Below are 27,558 nucleotides of genomic sequence, written 5' to 3' on the forward strand. Positions count from 1 at the left end.
CTGTCTCTATAAAAATGGTGCTTTACTGAGCTCTATATCTCAGTGCTTGATCACGCATTTTCAAATGAAGAGAAAGTTGATCTTCTAGCTTCCAGTGCACCTTAAACTTTCAAATTGATTTTGATTTTGTTCTGAAGCTGCACAGCCCACTTCTCTTCAGAATTCAGTCATGTGGGACTCCTTTGCTTTCAGTGGTTGTTTCTGAGAATTTGAAATGTAGTATTGATGCTACATTAGAAAGAAAGAAAGAAAGAAATTTGGCCATTTCTCCACAGTTCTGTTTGCTGCGCTAACCAGAGTGAGGAGTAGTAAATACTCTGGGTGCTGAAATCAGCATGACTCCCGTGTCGGTGTGCAATGGATGTGTAAGAAGGTGCATTTTCAGAAAGTGATTGTATAGAGCCCATTTTAAAATATTTCTACTTGAATATGTGGACTCCAAATCGTGGTTTTATTAGTTGGAAATGAAAGGAGTGTTCTCACTGCCTCTGGCCTTCAGGTGGGAGAATAGGGATGAAACGCATCTGGATCTAGCATTTTGGCTAAGGCTCAGAAGTTACCACCAAGGGCCACCTGCTTTTTGTTTCTTTTGTAAACCAAGCTCCTAACAGCAACATGGAGTCCTTTGGGTTTTTTTGCAAGCTCCTTGTGTATTTTCATCTCTCAAATTTCTTGTGCAACTTCTATCTTCCTCTGTCCCCCAGAAGCCCTGTCTCTGCAATGGTGGTTCTCTGTGCCTCCTGTTCTCTCCCACGCCAAGTTTCTGTTGTATACCTCCTTTTCTCCCTCAAATGTTTATTTTTCTCTGCAGTGGTTTTGTGCTCCTCTGTTATACTCTTTCTCTGCCAGAGATTTGTTTGCCCTTCTGAGTTCAGCTCTTGCCAGTAGCCTTCTTTCTGAGTCAACATTTTAAGAGTGTAGGGAGGAGCTGAGATGGTTCAAATATTATACTAGAATGAACTAATGAATTTCCTGCTCTGCAGATGTTAAGCTTTCAGGCTTTTTCCAATTGGCAGAAGCTTAAATGCTTTCTAGTAGAATTGCAGATCATGGTTTAAAATCTTGTAAGAGGGCTCATATTCATTAATTATTTTTTTTCTGGGTGCCTTAGAAGTTGTCTGCTTGCTTTTCTCCCTTTCTTATTCTTTCCCTCTTCCTGAGAACTTGTGAGCCACAGTTGAAATCATCTTTGGCTACAGAGTCCTCTGATCTATAATACAAGAATCTTTAAAAGCTTATTTTCTGAGAAGGTGAGCTAGATGGTGTGGAGTAGGGAAGTATCACCTCCCTCGCAGGCCTTGGGAAAGGAAGCTTAGTGAGATGAGATGACTTGACTCCTGGATGCCCATGGCTTTGGGGAGAGCTGGAACAAGAGCTCAGGTCTCAGCTGAAACATGCTCTCCTGAGAGTGATCTCCGGTGCGCCAAGAGAGTGCTGAATCCCTCAGGCTCTGCTCATAGAGAATTACTGGGGTTTGACTTCTCTGTCCTGTTGAACTGTACAGATTCTTGGCTTGTTAGGATCCCATCCTGCCTTTTGAGGACTTTCTTGTAAACACAGTGCTGTTTTATGTATTTATGAGGCAATAACATATAAAATTGTAGAATGGTTGAGGTTGGAAGGGACCTCTGTTCAAGCAGGGTCACCTAGAGCACATTGCCCAGGATTTTGTCCAGGTGGCTTTTGAATATCTCCAAGGAAGGAGACTCCACAACCTCTGGGCAACCTGTTCCAGTGCTCAGTCACCCTCACAATAAGGAAGTTTCTCCTCATGTTCAGATGGAGGCTCCTGTGCTTCAGTTTGTGCCCGTTGTCTCTCGTCCTATCACTGGGCCCCATCCTCCTGACACCCTCCCTTCAGATATTTATACGCATTGATCAGACCCCCTCCCGACAGTCTTCTCTTCTCCAGGCTGAGCAGTCCCAGCTCTCGCAGCCTTTCCTCTAACAAGAGATGCTCCAGTCCCGTAATCATCTTAATAGTCCTTCACGGGACTCTCTTCAGTAGTGCCATGTCTCTTGTACTGGAGGGCCCAGAGCTGAACGCGGTACTCCAGCCGTGGCCTCACTAGGGCTGAGTAGAGGGGAAGGATCACCTTCCACGACCTGCTGGCAACACTCTTCCTAATGCAGCCCAGGATACTGCTGGCCACCTTTGCCACAAGGGCACATTGCTGACTCATGGCTAACTTGTTGTCTCCCAGGACCCTGAGGTCCTTCTTGACAGAGCTACTTTCCAGCGGGTCAGCCCCCCAGCCTGTGTTCGGGCAGGGGGTTATTCCTCCCCAGGTGCAGGCCGTTTACTTGAAAGAGGTTGCTTAGACTCTCTTGGAGTTGCATAGAGTTTATAAGTTTCAAGGGCCTCTTATGTATGAAACTTCCACAATGTAATCAATAGCAGGAACGCACCCACTGGGTCGCAGGCTCTTATCTGGTGACTGGCAAGGTCCAGACACTTCAGCCTTTTCAGCTGCATGACTGGGCCTATTGAATAAGTGCAGCAGGCAAGCCTCTGCGTGCATACGCCAGATCAAAGACTTTGCTTGATGTGTTGGGTGTGCTTGCAGGAATTGTGACCACGTGAGGCAAGCCTTGGCAGTAAGGTAATGTGGAAATACTTATGTGACTGTAATCTAGGTTAGCCTTTCCCTGAACTGGGCAGGGGTTGGCTGTTCCCCACCTGCCTTTTCTGCCCCTTACTCATTTCTTCTTTTTGAAGATTTAAGTGAAATGTCCCTCATATTGAGGGACAAGGAGATATCGGTAGATATGGTCCTTTTTTTCGCCTAGATTAGAGTGTCTGGGATTATAGTTGAGATACCTGCCTGACCTCTGTGGCTTATTGTTTTTAAATGGCTTTGGATTCCTGAAAATAGCATCTAATATAATATGGACATCAGAAAACGTACTCATGGAAGTCAGATGCCTGGTAAGTAAGGCTTCTTTTTTTGGAAACTGTAGGATGAAAGAAATTTAAATCTTCAATTTCAAACCTTTTGGTGTGTGTATGTGTGTATATATATATATATATATATTTTTTTTTTTTTTTAAGTTGCATAGGAAATATTATGCCTCAATTAATGTTTGTCCTCCTCTTTGCTTTGTGTTTTAAGTAACAAGCCAAACCCCAACCAGATCAATGTAAATAATGTCAAACCAGGAGTGGTAAATGGTACTGGAGTGCAGGCACAGAACACGGGAGCAGGACGGGCCTGTGAAAGCTGTTATAGTAAGTGACGTGCAAGTATAGCAGTTGTGCATAGAGTACGAGTACAGTAAAGAAAAAAATTCCTCATAGAGGGAGGACGGAAGAAAAGGCTTTCAGGAGGACATGCAGAATTTGATATAGCAGCTTTTAAGTAAAGCTTTCTGGAGTTATTGATGTTATATTGGTAAATATAATTGCAAAGTACTTGGGAGGGGTTAGTAAATGTCTTGCATAATTGCAAGTGACTATTGAGTAAAGACTTTAAATGACTGAGGTGTGAACTTGACAATTTTTTTCACGGTTTTTACGTAGACTATAAAATGTACATATTTGTATTTGATCTGTTATCTCATATTAATTATACTGGATTCTAATGCTTGTCCCCCTCCTTAAGGGAGAGCCTTTAGCTATGCTGGAATGTGGGATTGTGTGAGGAGTCCAGTCAAAGACTTATTTTACCTTCTTTAGATGTAAAATTAACGTATGGGGAGTTTCTGAAGAGAATTACTCCTCCCTGGCCCTGCCCAATGCTGCAGTATTAGATATTATCTGTCAGTCTTGCATAATGAAAGCTTTCCGTTTCATTGGCAAGAAATGTTTGCGTCCTACTGCTTGTTTTTATTGTTCTTATTTTAAAATGTTTTTATATGTATAACTAATTATGTGGAAATCAGAAACACATTTTGCAGTGGTGATGTCAAGGAAGGCTGCCATCAGGTTTTTAAGGTCTGTTTGAGCTTTGCACTGTCTTTGTGTGGGTTTTCTTTTTGTGATAGTTCTAAAGAGAATAAACTCTGAAAAGTGATCCTGTTTAAGGATATATATAATTTCCACCTTTGTTATCTCTAGCCACACAGTCTTACCAGTGGTATTCTTGGGGTCCCCCTAACATGCAGTGTCGCCTCTGTGCATCCTGTTGGACGTACTGGAAGAAATACGGTGGCTTGAAAATGCCAACACGGTTAGATGGAGAGAGACCAGGACCAAACCGCAATAACTTGGTAGGTATCGTGAAAGTAGACTGCTCAGTACTCTTATCTAAGAAGTTAGGTGCACCATGTTAGGTAATTAATTGTTCGCTGCTCTTAAAAATTCAACAAAACAAGAACGACACCTTCAGCCCCTATTGTTGTCCTTGGGTTTGATATTTCAAGACCTGGTATGGATCTAGACCTGCAAAAGTTGGCAAACTAGCTTTGGGTGTATGTAATTTGTTGCCAAGTACTGCCCAGAGAAAAAACATTCTTTGTTTAGCAAACTATCCATCAAATACTTGGGATAACTTAATGAAGATGGGAAGAGTTGGAAAACCGGCCGGTGTTTCTGGGTGTTCTGATTCTGCAGTCTTAGCCGTAGGGAGAAGAGGACTGATTGTCTATAAAGAAATTCATTATTTTCTGCAAGCTGTTCCCTTCCCCAAGGCACATTCAAAATTAGGTATCCCAAATAGCTAGTAGCTTTGAGAGATCCCTTTTTTCTCCACTTCATCCTATTTTTTAAGTTAGTCCTTCTCTCTTTTGTATAGGTCTTCAGTAAGCATTGTACGAGTTACTCTCCTTCCCCTCCACTCCCCCACTTAAATTAATAAAACTTTCAAAATTTCTCTGAATGTGGAAGCCCAATCTTGGGGCATCATCTGTTGGGCTGGTTGGAAAGTGCAGCTGCCTTACATGCACGGAAGGATAGAGCACACTGAATTTTGCTCTTAAATTCTTTCCCTCTTCTCTCCCAGTCTTTGCTTTCTGCCATTCCTTTTCTACTCTCTCTCTCTCTCTCTCTCTCTCTCTCTCTCTCTCTCTCTCTCTCTCTCTCTCTCTCTCTCTCTCTCTCTCTTTCCTTTAGCCACTCTCCTTTCAGGTTTCTGTTTGCCCTCTGGAGCTACTTAATTATGGAGTTCACTGCCAGCTTTTATCAGCCTTGTAACTCTTGTTTGTTACTTAAAAATTTTGTTACGTGGCCTGAGAAGGGAGAACCTTGTTCTCCCCAAACTGATATTTCTTCCTATTTTCCACCCATGGGTATGTTTTGAGATAACAAAATGCTACTTTTATTATTTCACTGGCTGGCCTAGCTACCTTTCATGAAAGAGATGCTGCTTTTGCTTTCTCTGGTAGATAAATGTCTTCCAGTATTATTCTTCATTATGTGCAGTGATTATTTGATAACACTGTACAAGCGTTATCCATTGAGCTCAAAGTAAGAATTAATAGGAACTTCTGTTCTGAGACAAAAACTGTCTTGCATGCTGTGACAGTTTGCTTTGGGAAGTCAGCTTGTGATGTATGTTTTGGCCATGCATCTACTTTCTGATTTCCCTCTCTCTCCTGCAAAGGCTTTGTTGTAAGCAGTTTGTGTTATGTATCCAGAGCAACTCTAAGCACCCAAAGTTTGAGCATCTTTCTGGTGACTCTGATTAGCACTAAATTATGTGATAGCATCAGCTAACTTCATTAGGTCTGGCTTTTGGGCCTCTGCTTTAAGGTTTTGGGACAGCACAGAAACAAATGCTTCCCTGGGAAGAGAAAACATTAACCTTCATTTTATCCTTTTGAGATATTTTGGAAGAAAATCCCAAATGCTGATGGGTAAGATTTGGGGACTGGGGAAGAGCTATGCTGAAACTATTTTCATCTGTGACACTGTTTCTGTTCTCGTGTCTCTGAATCAGTAGTTGAAAATGATTTTATATGGTGTTATCTTTGTTCTAAAAAATTGCTTTTTAATAATGTTTCTAACAAGAATAATTTTTTTTTCTTCCTATTCAGAGTCCTCATGGTGTACCAGTGCGAAACAGTGGGAGCCCCAAGTTTGCTATGAAGACACGACAAGCTTTCTATCTCCATACAACCAAACTGACCAGAATTGCCAGACGTTTATGTCGAGATATCTTGCGCCCTTGGCATGCTGCAAGACATCCCTATCTGCCTATTAACAGCGCGGCAATCAAAGCAGAATGTGAGTGGTGGTGCAGCTGGGCACCTCCTCACAAAGCGAAGGAAACGCAGCATCTGAGATTCCTTGCTTACAATGTTTGAGTTGTACCTCCTTGAGACGCTCTCTTGCTCATAACTGTTCGTCACGCAGGAGCTAGCTATACTTGTAGAGTACTCTAACTGATCACAGGCTACAGGCTGTTATTTTCAAATAACATTGAAAACTTGTGAGTTGTAGTTTGTTTTAAAATACCGCTTGTTTGGTAAAACACTTAGCGTTCTACTGCATGTGTCATATTACTAAGACACACTTGCAATCTGTAAATATTCCTTTTGATAGGAAAGCTCTTTCGGGAGAGTTAATTTAGTCATTTTGTCTTGCTATATTATCTAAATGTTTTTACCTTCTAATTCTTTTCCTTTCTTTACAGGCACAGCACGTTTACCAGAGGCATCAGAAAACCCCTTGCTATTAAAGCAAGTGGTTCGAAAGCCTTTAGAAGCAGTACTCCGTTACTTAGGTATGTAAAACAAACAAACCAAACAAAAAGCCTGTGCGCTAAGTGTACCAACTATGTGGTTTTTTTTTTTCCCCTCTGTTTTGCTTTGGATTTAGATTCTGGTGCTGAATTTAAAATTTTGAGGGTTTTTTTTTTTTTTCCTAGAGCTGTGTGGGGTTTTTTTGTGTATTAAATCTGCTACTGTGAAATTCAAGGAGAGTTCAAAATCACTTCCTCCCTTTCTCATGAACTTGCCCTTTCTCCTTTTCATACTTAATTTGACAGACTAGTAGCTCAGCAGTGTGCTGTGTGTTTGCTGACCTGTATCAGAAACCTTTCCCAAAGGATGGGAGGGACCATCTACTTTTGTCTATGATGTGTGTGACAAGTGGACAGGTGACCACCCTCTGCTGATGGAGATATGAATGTAACCTTTAGGGAACAATTGGCCAGTCTATCAGTTCTAGGGCTGTCTGGAGGCAATTTCTACAGTAGGGTTCTCTGAGAAGCCTCTCAGGTTTAGGAGAGCACTGTGGCCAGCAGATTTTAAATGAAGTGCTGGCTGTTTCTGTGTTGGAGCTAGACCAGGGGCCTACACTTCTGTAGTTTTTCACTTTCATCTTGGGGTTTTTTTTGTTTGTTTTTTGTTTAAACCATTTTCTTGAGGACTTGGGTCTCTTGTCAGCCAAACTAGAAGGGTACTGAGTACCCCTCTCCAGGACCTAGGCGTAAGCTCTGGGTCTTCAAAGTGGACGGACGGATGATGCGCCCACTCTTGAGTTCAGGTTGGTTCTGTGTCCCTCTGTGAATGTAACTTTACAGTAATTTGCAGCACGATACTGATCAGATAGCCACTGCTTGTTTTACCAAAAGGAAAAACTCTTATGTACCCAAATGAGTTGGGCACGTAAATAAGCATATCTTAAATATGGTACAGGATGCCTGCATGAAGGTAGGACTCACTTGATCAGGATATAACATAGTAGCAGAGTACAATCATGACCTATTTGATCTTTATTAACAATAATGCTTACTGTACTCTATCCTTATGCCATAGAAGTAGGAAAATATTTTGATAATATTTTGATGGAAAGTGTGGGCAAGGCTTTATATGCCTTGCATCCCTCCAAAATAACCCCCTTTAAACCTATTCCTTCAATACTTCCTTTTGTTACTGTTTTTGTAGGTAACCTGAGCTTTTGTGTCCAGCCACTTTAAGTGTCACATGGGCTAACTATATTCAGTTGCAGTTTGTGGTCAGGTGAAACTGGTTTCTGCTGGAGCAGTTCATTAACCTGTGATGTTTTTTGTTAAACAGTGATTTAAAGTGAGTGAGGGCAACAGACAGCTTTTAATTGAATAGGTGGGAGCCACAGTGATTCTTAAAGCTTTTATGTGGCCGCTTCTGCTAGTGCTGGCTTGCACCTTTAAGACTTGCCAGCAAGCTTAGAAAAATGGATTTAAGTGCCTTAAGAGTCTTCTAGCGCAGTTACCTAGGCTGGAGACGGATCTGTTGCTGTGGATCTCGTTAGAGAAGGTTAAGGAGTTACAGTTTCCAAGGTCAATGTAGCCCATCTTGTAGCTTTGATACAGAGAATGTAAGCACCGTAATTTTTCAGTGCAAAAGTCATCTGATTCAGCAGTGAGTTATTCCAGCTCTCCTGACTTTGCACTTTGTGGTGAAAGAGAGCTAACATAAACACTTTTTTGGCTCGGATATGGAGGTAGCAGGTTTCCAGTAAATAGTCAGTAAAACTACAGATGTCTATAGTGGTAAAAGAAATATTTATAGGACTGCAAATGACTGCAAAACAAACTATCATTTTCTTTGGTGCTGCTGATTGTTACAGAGATACCCCAAAGATGTGGTCTTAGGCTGTTAGAGCAGAGTCTGAGTCTAACCACAAAAAGCTAGCTGGGAGAGCGGTACTTTGAATGCTTCCAGTTTAACAAGGAAATTATTTGTCTTTTTACCCTGATAAGAAACAGTGGAGTTAATCTTTTATTTGTCTGAACACTTATTTTGATGAAATATTGTAAGGTTCAGTGCATATCAAATATTATTTGCTGCCTCTGTGTTGAGCGTTGTACTTAAAAGTACTGTGTACTAATGAGATACCTGAAGGCTTCCCAATCTGTAGTGCATAGTGCAACCACGTAAAGCCAATAAAAGGAGAGTTTTTGCTGTTGGATAAAATCCTGCTTTTAACAGTTGTACAGAATGTGATGGTAGATTTTGAGATTTTTAGCTGAGAGCAAATTCAGCAGCTGTGTCTGGCTGCTAAGCTGGGAGAAGGGAGTGGAGGGTGGCTAATGGAGTGGAGAGAGCACAGATGAATTTTTGGAGGAGTCGTGCTCTGTGCTCTTCAAGATAAATATTACTCTCTTGCTAGGGCTGAGAAGGAGCAACTCACTTTAGGTTCCCGTTTCCTGTTGTTTGTAACTTTTTCAGTGTTTTTCATTGGGCAGCCTGTGGTTGATCTCTGCCTCAGCCAGAATTCAGACTCTATGTGTTTTTTACGGTGTTATTTTGAACCCTTACTTGCTTGTCCAATTTAAAAATTTTATTTTTACAAACTTTGAAAAATTTGCCAAGTCGATTTCCCTAGCGTTTAGGGATGATGCATGACTGCTTGAAGATGACTTTTAATATAGAGAAGCCTGGAAATTACCCCACATGATTGGAGAATAGAATTTTGGAAATAGACGCAGACTACTACTTTTTTTTCTTAACTCTTATTTTAGAATAATATTACGTTACAGTGAATGTTGTGATGTTGTTTTAAACATCTTTAGTATGGTGAATTCCTAAATATACTTTAAGAACTTTTTATAAGTAGCAGTCTTCAGTCAAAATTAGGGTCAAATTCAGAAACGAGAGTTTGGAGATAGTTTGCATGTAAGAGGAGGTGAGGTATGCTTTGTCACTTTGGAAGTTTGCAGGTTATTTTCAGACTTATAATTCCAGTATATTCACTAACAGAAATCCTGCTTTTTCTCATAGAGTCTCATCCATGTCCTCCGAAACCAGATCCTGCGAAGAGTTTGTCCAGTTCCCTCAACAATCTGACGCCTGCCAAGTTTACACCTGTCATTAATAATGGGTCCCCGACTATCCTGGGAAAAAGAAGTTATGAACAACACAATGGAATGGATGGTAAATGTTTTTCTGCAAAATGTATATTTAAAAGATAGGAGAGCCTATACAGACAATATACAAGGAGATTGTTTAAGCTATTTAGCCCCTAATATACGTTTAGAGCTTCTTTTTGTCAGGGTTTTTAATTTTTTGCCTTTTGCAAAAGTTGCTTGTCCCATTTTTATTTTTGGGTGTGCACATGGGATGTGTACATGCACTACCCAGACAGTTCACAGACTCACTGTGCTAGTGAACCTGTCTGGCTTGACCAACCTTGCAAATCAGGTGATAAAAGATACAAACTTCCCTTCAATTTTAAATGAGTAACATGAAGAAAAATTTAGAAGCTATTTCCAGCTTTTCCTTTTGAGGCTTACTGCTTTTAAACTTGTGGGTAGTAGCTGTGCAGTTCCTGGGTGGTTTTGCAACCTATGGATCTCCTGGGTTTCCGCAAAGCTACTAGAGACTGCGTGCCGTTGAGAAAGGTGGCTGCTGCTTAGCTGAGGGGAGGCAGAAGTGCCGGTTCTGGCACATCATAAACCTGCTCCTGCCTTGCTCGAAAAGAGAGCATTCGCTTTTGTTGGCCCTGTCACCAAGAACCTCCGTGCAGCGGAGGCTGGGCTTCAACTCTTCGAGGATAAAGGCCATGGAAGAGGTGTTTGAGGTGGGAGACAGAGGCAGGATGTTCCTGGCGTGGGCTCCAGGGCTCTGTTCTGAAGAGCTGCTGTTGCTTCAGAGTGTCAGAGAAGAGGAAACGGCAGTCCATTTTTCAGACAAGGATAAAAGGACCTATTCAAATGGTCTTAAAGGGAATAAAAACATAATTTTTTTGAGGAGAGGATAGCTCTCTGTAGCAGAGGAATAGAACTACTATTTTAACAGTGACTGTGGATGGGGAGGGAAATACAATCTCTGTTGTCCTCCCAGGAGTAAGCAAGAGCTAAATTACATTATCTTACAGACTTTTTCTTGGAGGGAAAACAGATTCTGTCCTGCTGTGTCTTAATCCTGTAGTCCTGTAGACTTACGCTGTCATTATGGAGTAAAATCAGTGTGTTGTGTGGTGGTTTTTTTTTTTTTTTTGATACAGCTGAACAGAATCTTCCTCATTTTTCACCTTTTATTTTAACCTTATATGTGGCTTGTCTGAAATATAGTTAAGAATATTTTATATCTTATTGTTTGTGTTGTAACATTAAGAACTTTTAAAACTGCTGCTGTTCAGGTTGCTGATGTGATGTTTTTCTCTTTTCTGTTCACTTGTGCTCTGTCAGGCAACATGAAGAAGCGCCTGTTGATGCCTAGCAGGGGTAAGACCTTGAAGCTGCGCTCAGCTTATGCTAGGAGAGTGATTTTTAGTTTCATCTGCTGGCTTGTCTGTGCTTTGTGGCTAATGATTCTGTGTGCACATTCTGTGTTGATGTCTAAGTGTTCTTTGGGTAACCATTCCACCTGCGGTTATGCTGATCATCTTCCAGGCTTTTCATGTGCAGACAAGTTGTACAACAAACACAAAGAAATGATATTCAGAGTTGATTACTAAATTTTCACATTCACACAGCAGTTTTCTAGCAGTTTTGTAAGACTATTGAAACCTGAGATGATTGGTTTGAACATAATGATATTTCACTGTTTAACTTTTTTAAAAAAAAAATCAAAGTTTTAGATGTCCTAAACTAATTTAAACTTAGCAAATTTGACCAAAAGAAATAGGAGACAGTATTCATGTCAAGTGTCAGGTTCAAGCCTTGGTATTTTCTGTTGGATCAGATCTTGGCGTGGGACTCTCTGCACTTTTTCTACTTGCAATAGAAATCACTGGCTTTAAATTTCCACAGGGAGGGAAAAAATAATCTTGCTTGACAAGAGTATTCCTGGGAAGTTTTGATTTGGGATAATGCAGAAAATGTATCCATCAGAAATATATGTAATGTTGCTTTGCCAAATTCAGTAACACAGTCCATTTGTGAATAGTTAGGATATAAAAATGTCAATATGAGACAGGCAAGCACAACAACTTAGGTTTGTGTGTTAACGTTAAATGACCCACACTGCATGCCCTGATGTGTTAAGCTTTGTGTTTAACAGCTGAGGTGGTGGCTGACTACTATGTATATTTACATGCATGCATATATAAATGCATGTGGAGAGTACAATGAAGATGAGGATAATGCTCTTGCTCTCTTGGCAATATATACTTTGATATTGTGTTGCTGAGTGTTTAATGTTGTTTTTAACTTTGTTTTGGGGAAAATAACAAAATTCTTCGACTCCTCTGTTCAGTCAGTGTGGCTTCCTCAGAAGCTTTGTCCGGTAGTAAGAGATACAGCTGCAGAGTAGCTCTCTGAATTTCCACAGCTCCTAATAAGTACATGCGTATGGTCATGCCTGCTGTTCCCTGCTGAACATCCTCTTCAGCAAGGGGCCCTGCTGAGTCACCTGGCACGTTTTAGAGCTTCAGGAGTGTGTAATGTTGTGGCCCGACGGAGGGAAGTAGAAGAACAACTGAGCCCTTCCCCAGGCGCTCTCTGTGTAAAGTGCTGGATTTGGTAATTTGAAAATGTGCTATTGGAGGTGGAGGATTTGTATTTTAATAGCCATGTTTTAAAATATCTGCTTGCTGGTATACATATTTTATTAGATAGATTTCAGTAATAAGTTACTGGAGCAGTTTGCAAAAAGATGTTTTTAGTGAAGTACCTGTTCAGGCTGCTCAGAATATGTGGTTTTCTGCAGGGAACGTGAAGTTGTGCAGGGGCAGGCTCTCACTGAGTGCCTGCTGCTTATCTGCTGTCTGTTCTCAACCAGCCGCGGAAATGCTCGGAGTTTTATCTGGTCCTATAACTGCAAAGTAGCTCAATACGTTTCAATCCCAGAGCTCGTTCGCGTTCTTGGGCTTTGAGTGTTAATTGGATGTTCTCGTGAGTACTTAGTGGTTGAGTTTTAGTTGTGAGTGGGAAGCATTCGTGATGCTGCGATTTCTACATCTGGAATATTTTCTGATTCTGGGTTGCTGGAAGCTTTGCCAAGATGGAGCAGGAGGGGAACCACCTGCAAGGAAACAAGGTTGAAAGAATTTGGATCGAGATATGCTAGGCACGAGGAAACAGATGGTAGATGTTTGGTAGAGCTATCCGTGCCCTGGAGCCAGTTTGTGTCAGTGCAACTTGGAGCACGAGTTCCCGTAGGCTGGCATGTGAGGCTGCTATTCGAGTCCAAGCTGGTAAAGTTTGCTGGCTCTGCGTATTGATAGCTAATGTCAACTTTCTGTGCTGTGCCAGAACTGGGAATGCGGTGCTGAGGCTCCTCCTTGTCTCTGGATGGAGTCACGTAGACTTCTTAGTTTGGGGGGGCTGCTGGTGGGAGGGGAGAGGAGGAGGTCAGGGGATAGGGAAGAGCCTGCGTTAGAGCCACCGCGGAGAAGGGGTGAACGGCAGCAAGAACGATGAAGCTTGGCTACCAGAACTTAGGAGCCGATGAGTTTGCGAGCAGAGTGAAAGAATTGAAATGAACGCGTTTATCCGGAAGTGATTGTTTGTTTGGATTGTACAAGTCCTAAAATGCAGGAAAAAGATTAATGAGAGTAAAACTGAAGTATTATAAATATCAGTTTGCCCAAACCAGTCAGATTCTTTGTAAACAGTACATGTACGCAGTTGCTATAGATAATACTGGCAAAGGTTTTTTTCCCACTTACTGATGCGTTATAGCAGTATACTGGCTGGTTTAGGCCTTTGTATTGTACTGCCGAGAAAAGCTGATGTTAGAAAAGCTCTGCAGCGGCGTGGAAGGACTGAAATTCTCTCTGCACAAATTCAGTTCCAAATGAAAGGCTCTTTGTCCACCTGTGTTGAAATAGTTTTCAGCGATACGTTTACTTACTGCAAAACTGTATGATATATGCAGGGTTTTTTCTATTTCCTGCTGACGTGCTCTGTTGGTGGCACCTGTAAGACACGTGGTTTGGATAGTTCACTGTGTAAGAGTCTTTGAAATGTCATGGTGGCAGCTAGCTGGTAGCTTTAGTTGAAGTGTCTCTGCTAAAAGCTGGTGGTAAAGCTCTTTGGTGCTGCTGGGCTATTACTTTCCCCCACTGGTTTGGAAGCATTTCAGCTGCTGGAAATTATGGCTGGTTACTGAGCAGATTGTATGTGCTGAGTTTGTATTAAAAAAAAAAAAAAACAAAAAAACTGGCTACAAGGAGAGCCTTAAAGCAATATGAAAGCCAGAGACTTATGCAAGGAATAAGCCTGATATTAGCTAGTATTTTTGCTTCGTGTAAAGCATTTAGATCCGTGTTTATGCACAGATATTGGTGGCGAGGTTACTAAGGCATTTAAACTCCATAGCACCTACCTTTGTTTAGAATTAGACTGTCCAACATTGCTGAAAATAAAACATTCACGTAGGCTTTTGCGTGCTGCTTCAGGCCTCACTGTTGGAAGATTTTCCTCTGAGGCTTTACCGCCCCTTGGTAATTAGGTGGATGGGTGGTCAGTGGTTAGAGTTTAGCCCTCAGAAAAATTAACTAGTGAAATGCCTTGAACGTTCTTGGATAAATGGAAATACAGTTCCTAAATGATTAGTTGTGCCAAAATAGTACCTAACAGTGGCGGGGATGGAGAAAGGAGACCACCTAGACTAAGTGTGTGCATGGTTGATTCGCTTGAACTCTCTGTGAAGAGGGGTAGTAATGGGAGCAAAGGAAAGGGTGGAAAAGGGGAATCTCGGTGGTGAGAGATCAAGGAGGAAAAGGAAAAGCAACTGTTGTTGCCGCAGCTAGAGCGAGCAAAACTAAATATGGAAAGGGTGGACATTGCTGAACTTAGGAGTACTTTAGATTTTTTCCTTTGGAATTTTGTTTGCTTTTATCTCTTGCTGCTTTAACTCAAGCTAAGTATCTTTAACTTTTCTTTTTCTGAATCATCGGTATCTGTCTAACCTTGGAGAGCTGAATTTCGTCAAGCTTTAAATGTGACTTGTCTGGCCAGACACCTAGAGTTTAGCCTTATACTTGAATCCTAAGAACAGGGAAATATACTTCATCTTGTCTCTCTTCTCTCCCCTTGCTCCACTGTAGTTCTTTTTTCTACATTTTTGTTTACTGCTTCTCCTTTAAATTTTATTGGAGACATCATTAGGCATACAGCGGCCTTTCCAGCTGTTCTTCAGCTTTAGGCTAGCATGGAAAAATTCCTGCAGAATCCTGGTTTTGAAACACTAAAAGGACATGGAGTCTCAGAAGCTGTAGAACGCAATGAGCTGCTAAAAATTTATTGCTGTGGTGTGTGGTCCCCCCCCCCCCCCCCCCCGCCATTTTCATCAATGTTCTGGAGCCTGCCTGACAGTATTCAATGGAGAGGATGTTTTCTGTTCTGGACCCTGGTTACTTTTGTCCACGCAGTTATCCAACATGAGGTCTATGTGATACTCATTCTGTGCAAATTCCTACGGGTGGGTGGAGGGAGGGAGCACTGTTGGACTTTGTTCTCTCCTGCACCACTTTAGCTTTCATCTGATTGAATTTGTTTTTCAGGGTCATCACATGCACTATAAAAATTGGCAGAAAGAAAGAGAGCATGAATGAGTAGCTGGAATAAAGGGAAGGCTTTTCCCAGCAGCAAACTTAATGCTGAAATAAGTGGTGGTGGATCATGCTCCAAGTAATATGTTGAAAAATTTGGGAGGGCTCATAGAAGAGCCGTGAAAGCGGTGAAGGGACTGGGGGAAACACCTTAAAATGGAAAATGCTTTTATCAAAGAGGAAATTGTAGATGTTTGTCACTACTCACAGGAGCAGCAGAAGTGTGATAATAGAGGCCTTTTCAGTTTAGCCAGGAGTGGAATAATGAGCTGTCGTAGCCAGAAGGTACGGTAGAAAAACTTAGGCTAGAAAAAAGCTGCATATTTTTGAATGAGGTTAATTAACTGTTGGAATACCTTGCTCCCACTGCTGGGAATGTCTTAAACAAAATGGAATGATGATCTAATTTAATGTGTTCTGGTTCATTGTTTCTCACCTCCTCTTGGGGAAATACGAATGAACTCCTAGACCTGGAGGCATTATACCCTCATCAGCCTAGCGTGGCATTAGATTAATTATCAAGAGATGAGGGTGAAAGTGGAAACACTGCTCTCAAAGACAGCTGTTGAGGTGGGACTACGGGGAAGTCCTTTAGCATCGGTTATGTGGGAAGCCAGGCTTATTTCAAAGGTCTTTTCTGGTTACTTAGACCTTACAGAAAATTTGATTGTTGTTGTTTGATAGCACTTACCTGGTTGCACTAACAGCGTTACAAGTCTTCCTTTCTCAGCTGTGGCACTGGATAACCATCCAAGGATGGTTATCCAAAAGTTGAGGATAACCATCCCAGGGAAGCTTGTCCATCTGGGAATGATTTTAACCAAAAGGGAATGCTGTTAGGAGGTGACTTGGACCTGTTTCCTCTAGATCTGGCACGTATCTGGCTAGCTCACCAAAATCAGTAGATGCACAGTAGTTGAGCAGAGGGCTGTATCTTCTGTGTGTTTGTATCAGACCTGGGACTCCTGTGCATGTGAGACAACCTGTAGGGGTATGTCTCCTGGGCAGGATCAAGTCCTGTGGAACAGCAGGGGCAGATCTGGTCCCTGAGCAGTGGCAGGGTATAACATTGAGAACAATTAGTTAAAAAAAGATTTTTGAATGGACTGGTGTCTGAGGCAGTGGCTAGTGATCCTCGTGTTTTACAGTCTTGAGGTGGTGAAAGCAGCTGGCAAATCAAGAGGGCATAAAAGGTGGCCAGCAGGGACACAGTTTCCTGAAAAGCATACAAAAAACCTGAGGAGAGAAGTAGAAAAATAAGGTGAGCGTATGCTCAAAGTTAATGGCTTAAATAACTGAAAAGTGAACCTCCAGGAAGTGGGAGGAGAGCTTCCCGTTCTTTGAAGGTGAGACTGGTCTGGCCAGTGGAAAGAGGTTGCACTCGAATGCTAGTAGCAAACATGCTGGTGTAGTGATTATGCAGTTTTGCTGTACTTGAGATAACTGTATTGGACAGAGGGTAAACAGAGGCAGCATTAAGGAAGGTTTTGAAAGGGTATGTATCAAGGTGGAAGTGTTAGTGGTGAAGAAGCAGTGCTCTGTCAGGTGGCGGAGGAGTTTGAAAGCTTATCCGATTTTTTTTTTTTTTTTTTTTTTTATGAATGGATTAAAAAGACTACTGTTAAGCCTTGCAGAATAGAGCTTGAAATGGGGAGGCAGGTTAAAAATAAAAAAAAGAAAAAATCAACATGCAGTATTGCCTTTCCCATGCTCGTGAGTTGACCCCAGATCTGAAAATCAGCGTGTGCTACATCTACTTGCAGGACTGGTTAAGAACACAGCAAAGAAATATGCTGAACCCCAGAGGAACACGGGTTCCCTTTGGTCAAAAATAAAGCATACATTGAGTAGAACATAGCATAATCCTGTTTTTTGGGCAAGTTTCTCAAGCATCATGATTGCTTATCAGTTCTTGTTACTTAGATACTAGAAGAAAGAGCCTCTGTTTTGGCATGGGATAGAATGAAATGTCAGCAGTCAGTGTTGCTGAGACTGCAAACAGATGCAGCCGTATCTGTACACGGAGTAGCTGTTGTGAACCCCTAAAGAGAGTGCTTAGTTAACTAGTGGCGCTGAATAAAGAGTTAACTTTTTGGTCTTGTGATAAAAAGAGAGACCAAGGGGGGAAAAATAAGCATGCGGATTCACTATGTATTTTTTAACTCTATTTTGAGAACACTTGTTTCAGTTTAGACCATCTTTGTAAAGTGCTGTTTCAGAAGATCAGCGTGACATAAATTATCATGGACTTAAATTATCCATGCAAACCGTTTTTGTTTGATAGTTTTTAAACATTTCGCAATTTTTGTAAGCTTCTTCTGTCTGAAACTTTTTTTTAGTTGAATTCCATTGATTTAAATATTCTTGCCAAGCTTCATTTGCTACTCTTTTTCTTTAAAAGCGTCTAATTATTGAATTCATGCAAGTGATAGCTCTACAGGACTGGGAAATCTCCTCTCTTAGACCTGATTTCTGAAAGGCTGCTATGCCCAAAGTGAAATTACTTTGGGGCTTAGATCTCTAGCTGAGGACTAGACTGCAACTTGGTCATGTCATCATGTAAGGAGTAAGAAAGCATCAGGCCAAGCCACAGTTGCAGCCTGGGTACGTGCAGGGATTACTTCCTAGATATGCTTTTAATGAGTACTGCGGTACCGCAGCTTCTTTGCTTTAGGTTACATGCCAAAAGTACAGATTATTTCTGATAATTTTTTGTAGCATTTTGTATTCAGTTGTTCAGTGAAAATATTTTCACTCATCTTCAGCTTAGCCATCATATTGTGGTTAGTTCTTTTTGGTATTATGGAGAAAGATCTAGAAACAAAATTGGGAAGAGATGATGGGCTTCACAATCTACAGATGAACAGATCAGAAAAGTATTTGATTTATGAGGGATGGCACAGCCTAAGATGCGTATGTTGACTGGGAGAGAGTAGAGTGCGTATCCTAGGGCAGTGGAGAGGAAAAGGGGGGTTAAGTATGTAGGGGCAGAACTGCAAATGACCTTGAAGATACGAACCCCAAACTCATAAATGGCCTCTGAACGTGTGATACATGTATGTAAGTGGAATACTCCCAATTCTAAGATCAGCAAAAAATTTGGTTGTGTCTAGCTACCACAGTTTGGAACAACAAAGGCTGGAGAAGTGAGGTGCGTGGTTTTATTGCCTCCCCAATGTGTCACAGCCAGAGAAAGGTGAACAGTAGTGATTCGCTCAACACTGAGATAGATGGTAGCTCTTCAATCTGGGCACCACAGGGCAGCTACTGCCTTTTTGACTCATTGCAGTTGGAAGTTACTGCCAAGAAAGTAGTCGTAGGGTCATCTGAAGTGCTCCTAGCACATGGTTCTGCTTTACATGAAGACGACCTCATCTGTGAGATCCTGTGGAGCAAACTAATGTCATCTGGTAGAATGAGCATTTCAGGAGCTACGATCCAAATCCAACAAGGTTAATGTGGAAGGAGGTGGGCAAAGAACCACTGCTTACTCATACAAATCCAAAACTCTTCTTTGTGGAATCTCAGATTTGGAGTTACTGTTTGTTTAATGTTGTCTCAGGTTTATTCATCCAACAGAGAAATGTGATCACTCCTGTGTTTCATTACAACCAAAACAGTCTGTGTTTCTGTATATGTTGCATGGGGCTGGGCTACTGTATTCTGAACTATGTTAACCTTTCCTTTTTCTTTTTTCTTTTTCTTTTTTTTAACCTTAAACTTTTTTTTTCCTTTTCCTTTGCCAATCTTGGTAGGAACTTATTTAGGTAAGTACATTGTAATTTTAACATTGTTTTTATATACAACAGAATTTTAAGAAAGTGTTAGTCCAGTCTCTTAAGCTGTTATGCAGTTAAATTATTCTGCTTGTTGCACTTGCATTCCAGAAAATTTATACGCTATTCTTTGATTATTAGAAGGTGGACACTCAATCTGCTTACAGCTGTAACACACTCTTGGCAGTTTAAGAAAGAGAGAGGTACTAAAGACTACTTATAAGCTTGCAAGAAGTGTGTGTGTATATGTCAACACACACAGACTACTTGAGGTGAAATCCTTGTTCATCAAGTTTCGTTCATGCATGCATTTTTTTTTTTTTTAATAGCTCACTCCAAATGCGATACTGTTGATATTTTTGTTACTGCTGGGAAGGAAGGAATCTCAGGAGGAGAATTTCCTTTTTGAAAAAGGAAAATGTATATAAAGAGCGTGGCTTTTGAAATCACAGCCATGTATTTTAGTGTAGATTATTATTTAAAAGCTGCCAGTTGTGAGAGTGTTTGTATTTGCCGTGTTCATTGCGACTGAAGACGTGCTTATGAATTTTGTTACGTATTGCATGTTCTGCGTGGTACTTCTCTTTAGCAAAGAAAAGTAAAACCAAAACAGCCTCTGTGACTAATTGCTTGTTGCCCTGATTGATTAAAAAAGATGAATTAGGTTCATACGAGATGAAGGAGCCATATTTTTGTGCATAGTGGATATGTCAAAGATGGGGGCTAGTAAGTTTTAGGAGCTATAAATTAAACAACTCCAAGGTGTGTTCAGAGGCTAGAAGCTGAGCTGCTACTCCTTGGTGCTAGGATCAGCTCTGCACAGACTTGTGCCAAACAATGAAATGGCCTGTAAATATACAGGCAATGGTGTGGATGTTGAGGCACGGAAGGGCGTTGGCATATTCATACCCTAGTAGGAAAGTGGCAATGCTTGGGGCTTCTTCTGCAGCTTCTTGCTGTAGTTAACTTCCTGCAGACCTCCCTGTGCTCCAGTCTGTTTGGATGGGTTACTGCTGAGAGTTTGGGCTCTCCTGCTTCTGGCAACGGCAGCTGTGTATTGTGCCGAGCTAGAGAAAAAGGAGGCTGCGTTTGAGCTGTGGGAGTAGTTTTTGAATGGTACCTCTGAGCTGGCACCTCGTCTTGCTGGACTTGCTGCAAGTAGGTTTGAATCGGTAAAAAGCACGCACATCTGTGTCTTGGACTCCTAACAGGATCAGTTGTGTTGGCTTGTTGGCTGATCTGGAAGCGAGATCCCCTATTCCAAATAGTGTTGCTGGGTGCCAGCAGTTCCCTGCTCCCCTACTGCGGTCTTGGTGCATTATTCTAGTTACTGCCCAAAATTCAGATTTGAGTCTTCTGTCACGTTTTAAATAAATCTGAGAGTGCTAGATCCAAATGATAGGAGATTATTACCTGCAAAGAGATGGACTGGGTGATGGAGAGCTGCCCCCTCTGCCCCGTCCCATCCCACAAATATTAAACAAAGCTGCAAAGTAACAGTAGTAACAGACTTGCATTTGCTGTTTGTGATGTCCCTCCCCTCCCCCCCCTTATTTATTTGATGAACGTATATTCCTCTGCAGCTTTGAGATTCAAGAAAGGTGGGGACATTAAGCCAGAGTAACCCACTGTTACTGTGTGTGGTGTCTTGGGGTGGTTTTGGTTGTTTTTTTATTTTTATTTTATTTTTTAAGCCAAGATCTGTAGTTGTGCTTACTTAAACAGGTTCTGAGGCCTTCGTCAAGAGTCGAGGCATGCTTGGAGGGTCTCACGTCATATCTGCAATGTGATTAACTGTTTTATTGCCATTTCGGTAATGGGGAATTGTCTACGGTGAAGGAGATCTAGGCTTTTCTTCAGATGTATATTTAATTTACCTTGTCTTCATTTTATCATCTGGAACTTCCTCTTTGTTTAAATGCGTAGAGGAGACTTTGGCAGGAGGAACTGAAAGGTAGCAGATTTTCTAGGGCCTTGGTTTTTCTGTAGTACAGTTTTTAAAAAAAAAAAAAAAAAAAACCACACACCTTCAGTTTTCAGAAAATATTTCAATTTCTTGGCTGCAAAAGACTAGAAAACCTGGTTAGATTCATCTTTGGGGACACTTACTCTTTGATTTTAAGGTTTTGGTCAATCTTTAAAACATCTCCCCACCTTCTCCCCCCCCCCCTTTTTTTTTTGCCTTTGAAGGAAGTTAGTGTCACTTCTGACATAGAGGTCTAATTTCAAGCAGTTGGATTTTAGACATCATTGAAAAGAATATCTGCACTTACTTCCTTGTGGCTTCTTAGGCATCTTTCAATAAAATAATATTTTAAAAAGTCTTCTCCTAGTCTAATACTGGAGCTATAGAGGAGCTGCCAGAGCCTGATGGATTTTACTGCTGGTTTGTACTCATATGCTCTCTTACTTTTTTAACCTGCTTGCGGATGTGTGTGAGAAATCTCTGTCAAGCTTTGAACGGTGAAAATGGAACAAGAACATCAGGAGGGACCAAGTTTCACATGGTGGGTTGTCTGTTCCTTACCCCGAAGCTCAGGATCAGTTTAGTTCTTAGAGGTGCCTGTCTCGCAGACCTCTCTTGCACAGGAGCCACCACAAGCTCTTGGGCAAGAACGCATTGCTTCCAGTACAGATGCATCCCGTTGACTTGACAGCAAATCTGAAAATGGGTTGCAGATGTTGTGTTGTCTCTCTGCTTCTCCTAGGTGGCTGTTGCTGGGTTATAATTTATAACAGTGCTTCAGTAGCTCTTGTATTCGATGCAAGGATTTAAATTGCAAACTAAAAGTAGGCTTTCAAGTGTCCATTTCTATATTTACTCTTTCATACTGCAGTTATCAAAGCATGACTAAGGGAAAACTCTCAGATATTTAAGGATTAATTTGCTAATTGATACCTTTTAAGTGTGATAGCAAGGATAGAAATTGTATTGGAAAACTGTAACATTGTTTTGTGTCTTATTGCAGCTAAAATTGACGTGGGTTGCTTTATCCTGAAAGTAATAACTTACTGGTGAGGTGTGTCCACGTTTTAGCCAGCTGTTTTCTTGGTGTTGGAGGACTCTGAAGCTTCAAGGCTCAGTTGGGCGCAGTTCTGCTCAACCTTCCTTCAGTTCTGTGTCACTGTGGAAGATTTGGGGTTAATCTTGGTGCATAGGAATAGCACTGTCTGCTGTACGTGAGCAGTAATCTTCTCGGCAGCAGCAGCCACATATCAGCTGTTCCTGTAGGCTAGACTTTCTGGCATCAAGCATGTTCTTAGTATAAGAAAAGAGCTAATCCTGAGTGTAGTTAAAATAAAATATCTGGCCTTCTCTCCAGGGACTAGCATCAGTTGATTTGCATCTCTCGGAGCTCCTGTGAATGAGGAAAATGTTATCTTTCTGTTACGGGGCAGGGGGGAAGAAAAGTGCTAGAGCTTAGCTCTTTGGACTGAAATCAACAGATGAAAGTTGCATCCTGCTGGCTGTGCTGTTTTTGAGCATTGTGGAGCGCTCTGTCCATCCGTCTCAAACAGCTGTTCGCAGCTGTGTTTTGAATGTAAATTGCTGCCCCTACGTAGAAAGGAATAATTATCTGAAGCTTACCTTGCCTTTGTCAGTGACCAGTGGTTGATACTGGTCTTACTTGGTGCCTGGTACATCTGTTCTACAGATTTGATATAAATCTTTTTGGCAACTCTTTCTTCATCTCTGAGGATGCTGCAAAAAGTGAAGCGATGTCTATTTGAAGTAGCTAACAACATACGCTCTACCAAATGGAAAATAAAGTTCATATCAACTGTTGATTCTGATGTGGTGTCATGATACTCAATGCTCAGAAAAAGTCCCCCATTCCCCTCTTTACCCTTCCCAATGCATTGCTGTGCCGTGTGTTTCCTGATGTGCTTGCCAAGTACATTGTGTTCAGTTTTACCAAGGAGAATTTCAAGGAATCTGTTGGAGTACAGCCACAAATGTAAAAGTCAGTTTTTGCTGGGTTCTTAAAAAGCTTTGTTGTCTCATCACAGCTTAACTGGCTAAACAATGGGAGACGTCAAATGCCAAACCAAATGGGTAGTGTTTGGGAAACTTGCTGTAAATGCGAAAGCAGAATTAATAGTCATAACTATTTCTGCAGTCAGTGACAGCATTTCCTGATGCCGATGGTACCTGTCTGCTTTATTGTACTGAACTCCTTGGTTCTGGGCCAGAAAGGACTGAAAGATGCTTTGGTGCCTTGATGTTGACGAAATAGTGTTTTCTGGGAGTTTACATCTTGGAAAACTTAAAAAGTGGTGACAGAAAGGTTCAGTAAGACTTCTAGTCCGTTCTGTGCCATACCTTTCGGCGCTATAGCAACGCTTCATTCTCTTATATCCCAAGACTTTTTTGTGTCCTGTAAGGTCTCACATATGTAAGGTGCGATTCAGCGCACGCAGTAGACCACACCTAAAACATGGACTTTTGGCAGTGTGATAGCATGTCCGGTAGAACAGCAAATGGCAATCTAGGAAAATCGAGCCTTTGCGCTTGATGCTTTATGGTGCTGCTTGTGTTGCTGGGGTATGACTTTGGCTCTGTGACTGGCAGAGCTAAGCTAATGGCAATATTTACTTGCAATAGGTTCAGAGCAGTTTAGCAGATATAATCTGTTTGCTAACAGTTCGTAGGCAACATCTGAGCTCAAGAGCTCCCTGGGGAACCAAGAGTGATAGGAAAGATTTATGCACGTTGCTGTCTTGACAGTGTGATGCCTTCTTCTTTCGCCTTCTCCTTGATTTCAGTAAATCCCTCAAAAATAAACAAAATATCTGGGGTTTTTTTTTGTTCTTTCTCTAAAGAATTGAGGAAAATCTTAGCTATGAAAGAGGAAGTGTACTTTTAGCGGTAGTTTGAAGAAAGATATGAATGAATGGAGAAAAGAATGAGCAAATGGAACTCCTTCTTTTTTCTTTTTCTTTCTTCTTTTTTTTTGCGGGTCTTGCTCTTCAAAATATGTTGTTAAGGAAGCTCTTTTCTCAGTTACCTTTCAAGGAGGGGAGAAGTTAGTTTGGTAGAAAACTCTCGTTTCAGCAAAACGACCCAGTCGTGAACATAGCTGCGTGTGTTTTGATTTTGTACTTCTGTCTTGGAAAAGCAATGGTCTTACCAGCTCTATTCTCTTTCCTGTTTGTTAGGTCTGCCTAACCACGGACAAACCAGACAAATGGTAAGAGAATGTTCGTTTAACCAAAACAAGGAAAAGCAAAAGAAGAATTATTAATCCTCTAGATAGAATACCCCATTAAACCATAGTATTTCACTTCTGTCTTTGCTGTTTACAGCTGGTCATAATTTCTGAATCTCACTGGAAAATCTTTAAAAAAAAAAAAAAAAACAAACCTTGGGCATATGGAAAGTCCAAGTGCTTAAATAAAATGTAAATCCCAAGTCAATATATGTAAATGAAGTTCTGTTTTGCATGGAACATTTTGTTTCTGCTCATACAGAAAATGAGTGGCTGTTTATAGCAAAGTCCTGGGATGTGTTTCTAGGTGGAACGTGCTTCACTGAAGGAGGAAGGCTTAAACGATGGAAGGGATTGTTTGGAAAACAGTTCCTTTATTTTTTTATTTTTTATTTTTAGGAAGTTAGTGTGCAAGTTGTCTGCTGAGAATGCTTGTTTTTTCTGAGTAAAAATGATTCCTAGCCTTTCATCCATTATGCTGAGAGTTTTATCAAAGGACAGAAGCAAATAGCCAGTCTGATTGATATTTCTCTGGCAAAATGCTTTCTCGTGAAATTCTCTTGTGAGTCAAGGGGCCAGCACAAAGGCTGTGCATCGCTCCCCCCCTTACCGGTGACTTCTGTGGCACCTTGATGTTATGTCTCTTCACTCACAGGAGAGAGCTTCAAGCTTAAATTTTTGCCACAAAGCATCTATCTCCTCTCCTGGAGTTGACAGAGTGGAGCTCGCCTCAGTAGGTGAACTGCCACCATGTTCTAGAGTCAGTAGAGTCGCTCTGACATGGGTAAATCTGCAGCAGGTATGAATGGTGCTTACTGAGTAACGATCACAAGTATTACTAAATCTAAGAACGCTCTTGGATAGTGCGTAATATCACGTGGGTAGGATATGACTTGAGCATGCTAGTCTGCTTGTAGTGATGAAGCATTCGCTCCGTTTGTTACTTGAGCAACTGATGTGAAGTGGTAAATTGTATTCCTCATTGAAATCGGTTTTACTTCTTGTCACTGAGGAGACTGGCTACTTGTTTGTGTCTGTTGTATAAACCAACTCAGTGCAGTGGGAGAAATCTGTGATGACCTAACGTTTTCAGCTACAAGGCTGAAAGCCCTGAACTGTCTTGACTTCTGGTTGCGTGATGGAGTGTTCTACCGAACTGAAAATTAACGGTCCACGTTTCAGGACGTGTCTTTGGAAACATATTGCTCTGTGCAGGTAGAGAAAAGGCAAACTCCAAGCACATGGGGTACCTTTATAAATTTCCAAAAAACTTTCTCTGGAGTTGCTCTCCTGTATATGTAGAAAGTGGGGAGAAAATACCCTTCTCGACACTAATGAAAAGGATTATCTTGGAGGAAACTTGGGCGGGGGGGGGAGGACACAAGCAAACCTTTTGTTCTAAGCCTTGTTCCTGATAAACCTCAAATGTGAAAGCTATTCTTGAAGAATTTCAGTGGTTTGCTGTGGTGCTGAAATTGTCTTGTATAACACAGCTGGACAACCAAGAAATTAAAATGTCTATTGCACTTGTATAACTGCTTTGAAGAGCTTAGGATTTTAGAAGGTGGGATTTTGTTTGCTTAGGTCTAAAGGTCTTATTTTCTATGCTAGACAGATCTGCTTCTTTTAGTTTATTAAGGCTGGTCAAAAACAAGTCATCAGTCATTTTGCTGTACCCTGGCATTTAAGGCCTGAGTACCTCATGTCCCACCTTCCATCTGGAGGTTGGTGTCCCAGCCTAGACATCCCTCTTGCCTAGTGCTCTGTTCCCGTTTGGGGGGACAGAACAGGAAGCCTTGGTGCATCAGGGAAGATGGTCTGATCTGGGAGGATGGACTGATCTAGGAGGATGGACTCTGAAGTACCAGAATTAAATTTCTATTGGGGCATTTTTTGACCAGCTTTAATTTATGTGTATGAGATTTTTCTAGGCCCTCATTTTGCACCTTTCCTGACTGTTACTGATTTCCGTGGGATTTCTTAATGTGCTAATCAGCAGGAAGAGGGGCAGCAGAACTGGACTCCACATGATCAAGGACAGCTGCATTTGAGAAGCTTTGCTCCCTTGCATCTGCACCTTTCTTAATAAGAACCTGTACTTTTTCAGTTGAGTGGAAGGGGGTATTGTGGGTCTGGGAAACAATAGCCATGTTGATTTGCAAAGCAAGTGTATTACATATGGGAGATCTCTATTGTTAAATGCTACAAGAATTTTATGATGAAAGCTGTTAAGCTTCTAGTTCTAGGGGTTTTTTTTTTTCAGAAACGTATTTAATTATATGCTATCCTCATTAATATTAACCTCTCTAGAACAAAAAGGATATAGGTAAGTTTGGCATCCCAGAACAATATAAAACTCAGAATTTAAAATCTCATTTGTTGTGTAGCTAGATTTTTTTCTGTGAAATCAGTGGAGTTATTCTAGATTTATGGTAGTAGCTGAAATCGAAGTCTTATGCTCAATCTTTTAAGCCTTATGTCATCTTTTAGACACAAGCAACAGATTACTGGTGATACCTTCCATTTATTATTCATCCTGTTGTTGGAGTATTGCAGTCCTATTGTATACTGAAGGTGCCCAAGTTCTAGTGCTTGTGGCCCATTGCTTTTTTTTGCAAATTCTGCATTCGGTCGTGGTCAAGAGGAGACACGTTTACCAGAAGCTCTCAACATTTGCTATGAAAACTTTAATCCTCCTCTCGTTTGTTTGAGTGCTTATCACGTGCTACTACAGGTTTGTTACAGTCCATAACTGTACTTTTTTATGTATCATGTTAGGGACCAAGCCGAAACTTGCTGCTCAATGGGAAATCATACCCAACAAAAGTCCGATTAATTCGTGGTGGATCCATGCCTCCAGTGAAAAGGAGGAGGATGAACTGGATTGATGCTCCAGACGATGTTTTTTACATGGCCACGGAAGAAACCAGGTAGGAGACTTGGTCTTTTCATAGCCTTTAAGGGAGGTGTTCTGGTTTCTGTTCTTGTGGGTGCTGCAGCTGATCTTGTGGTTAGTTGGCGATCTCTTTAGCAGACCTGTTGCTACATATTGAACACAGAATCCACTTCAGGAGTTTGGTTGAACAGAGGCTGTGATGTACCTAATTCTGTCTGATGTGCCTAATCGTATACCTGTGTTCCAGAGCAAGCAGATTCTTTTTCTTCCTGAGCCATTCCTGTAGGAGATGGGCAACGAGGGGCGGAAGAC

At 41.3% G+C, this 27,558-nt stretch overlaps 1 protein-coding gene across 3 annotated transcripts in view; it reads left to right on the plus strand.

The window, feature by feature from the left end:
* The window catches only part of MTA1 (metastasis associated 1), a 93,037-nt gene that overhangs the window by 58,786 nt on the left and 6,693 nt on the right, over nucleotides 1-27,558 (plus strand). Inside the window, exons 12-20 of one of the 3 annotated variants that reach the window (XM_068952028.1) lie at nucleotides 3,114-3,229; nucleotides 4,058-4,209; nucleotides 5,974-6,163; nucleotides 6,573-6,662; nucleotides 9,646-9,798; nucleotides 11,055-11,090; nucleotides 19,120-19,131; nucleotides 24,301-24,332; nucleotides 27,129-27,280. In XM_068952028.1, coding sequence (XP_068808129.1) covers nucleotides 3,114-3,229; nucleotides 4,058-4,209; nucleotides 5,974-6,163; nucleotides 6,573-6,662; nucleotides 9,646-9,798; nucleotides 11,055-11,090; nucleotides 19,120-19,131; nucleotides 24,301-24,332; nucleotides 27,129-27,280 — 933 coding nt within the window. The remainder of the gene's footprint in view (nucleotides 1-3,113; nucleotides 3,230-4,057; nucleotides 4,210-5,973; nucleotides 6,164-6,572; nucleotides 6,663-9,645; nucleotides 9,799-11,054; nucleotides 11,091-19,119; nucleotides 19,132-24,300; nucleotides 24,333-27,128; nucleotides 27,281-27,558) is intronic. The other 2 variants (XM_068952030.1, XM_068952031.1) reach the window with 2 other exon arrangements.

Source organism: Struthio camelus, chromosome 8, assembly GCF_040807025.1.
Source record: "Struthio camelus isolate bStrCam1 chromosome 8, bStrCam1.hap1, whole genome shotgun sequence".
Lineage (NCBI taxonomy): Eukaryota > Metazoa > Chordata > Aves > Struthioniformes > Struthionidae > Struthio > Struthio camelus.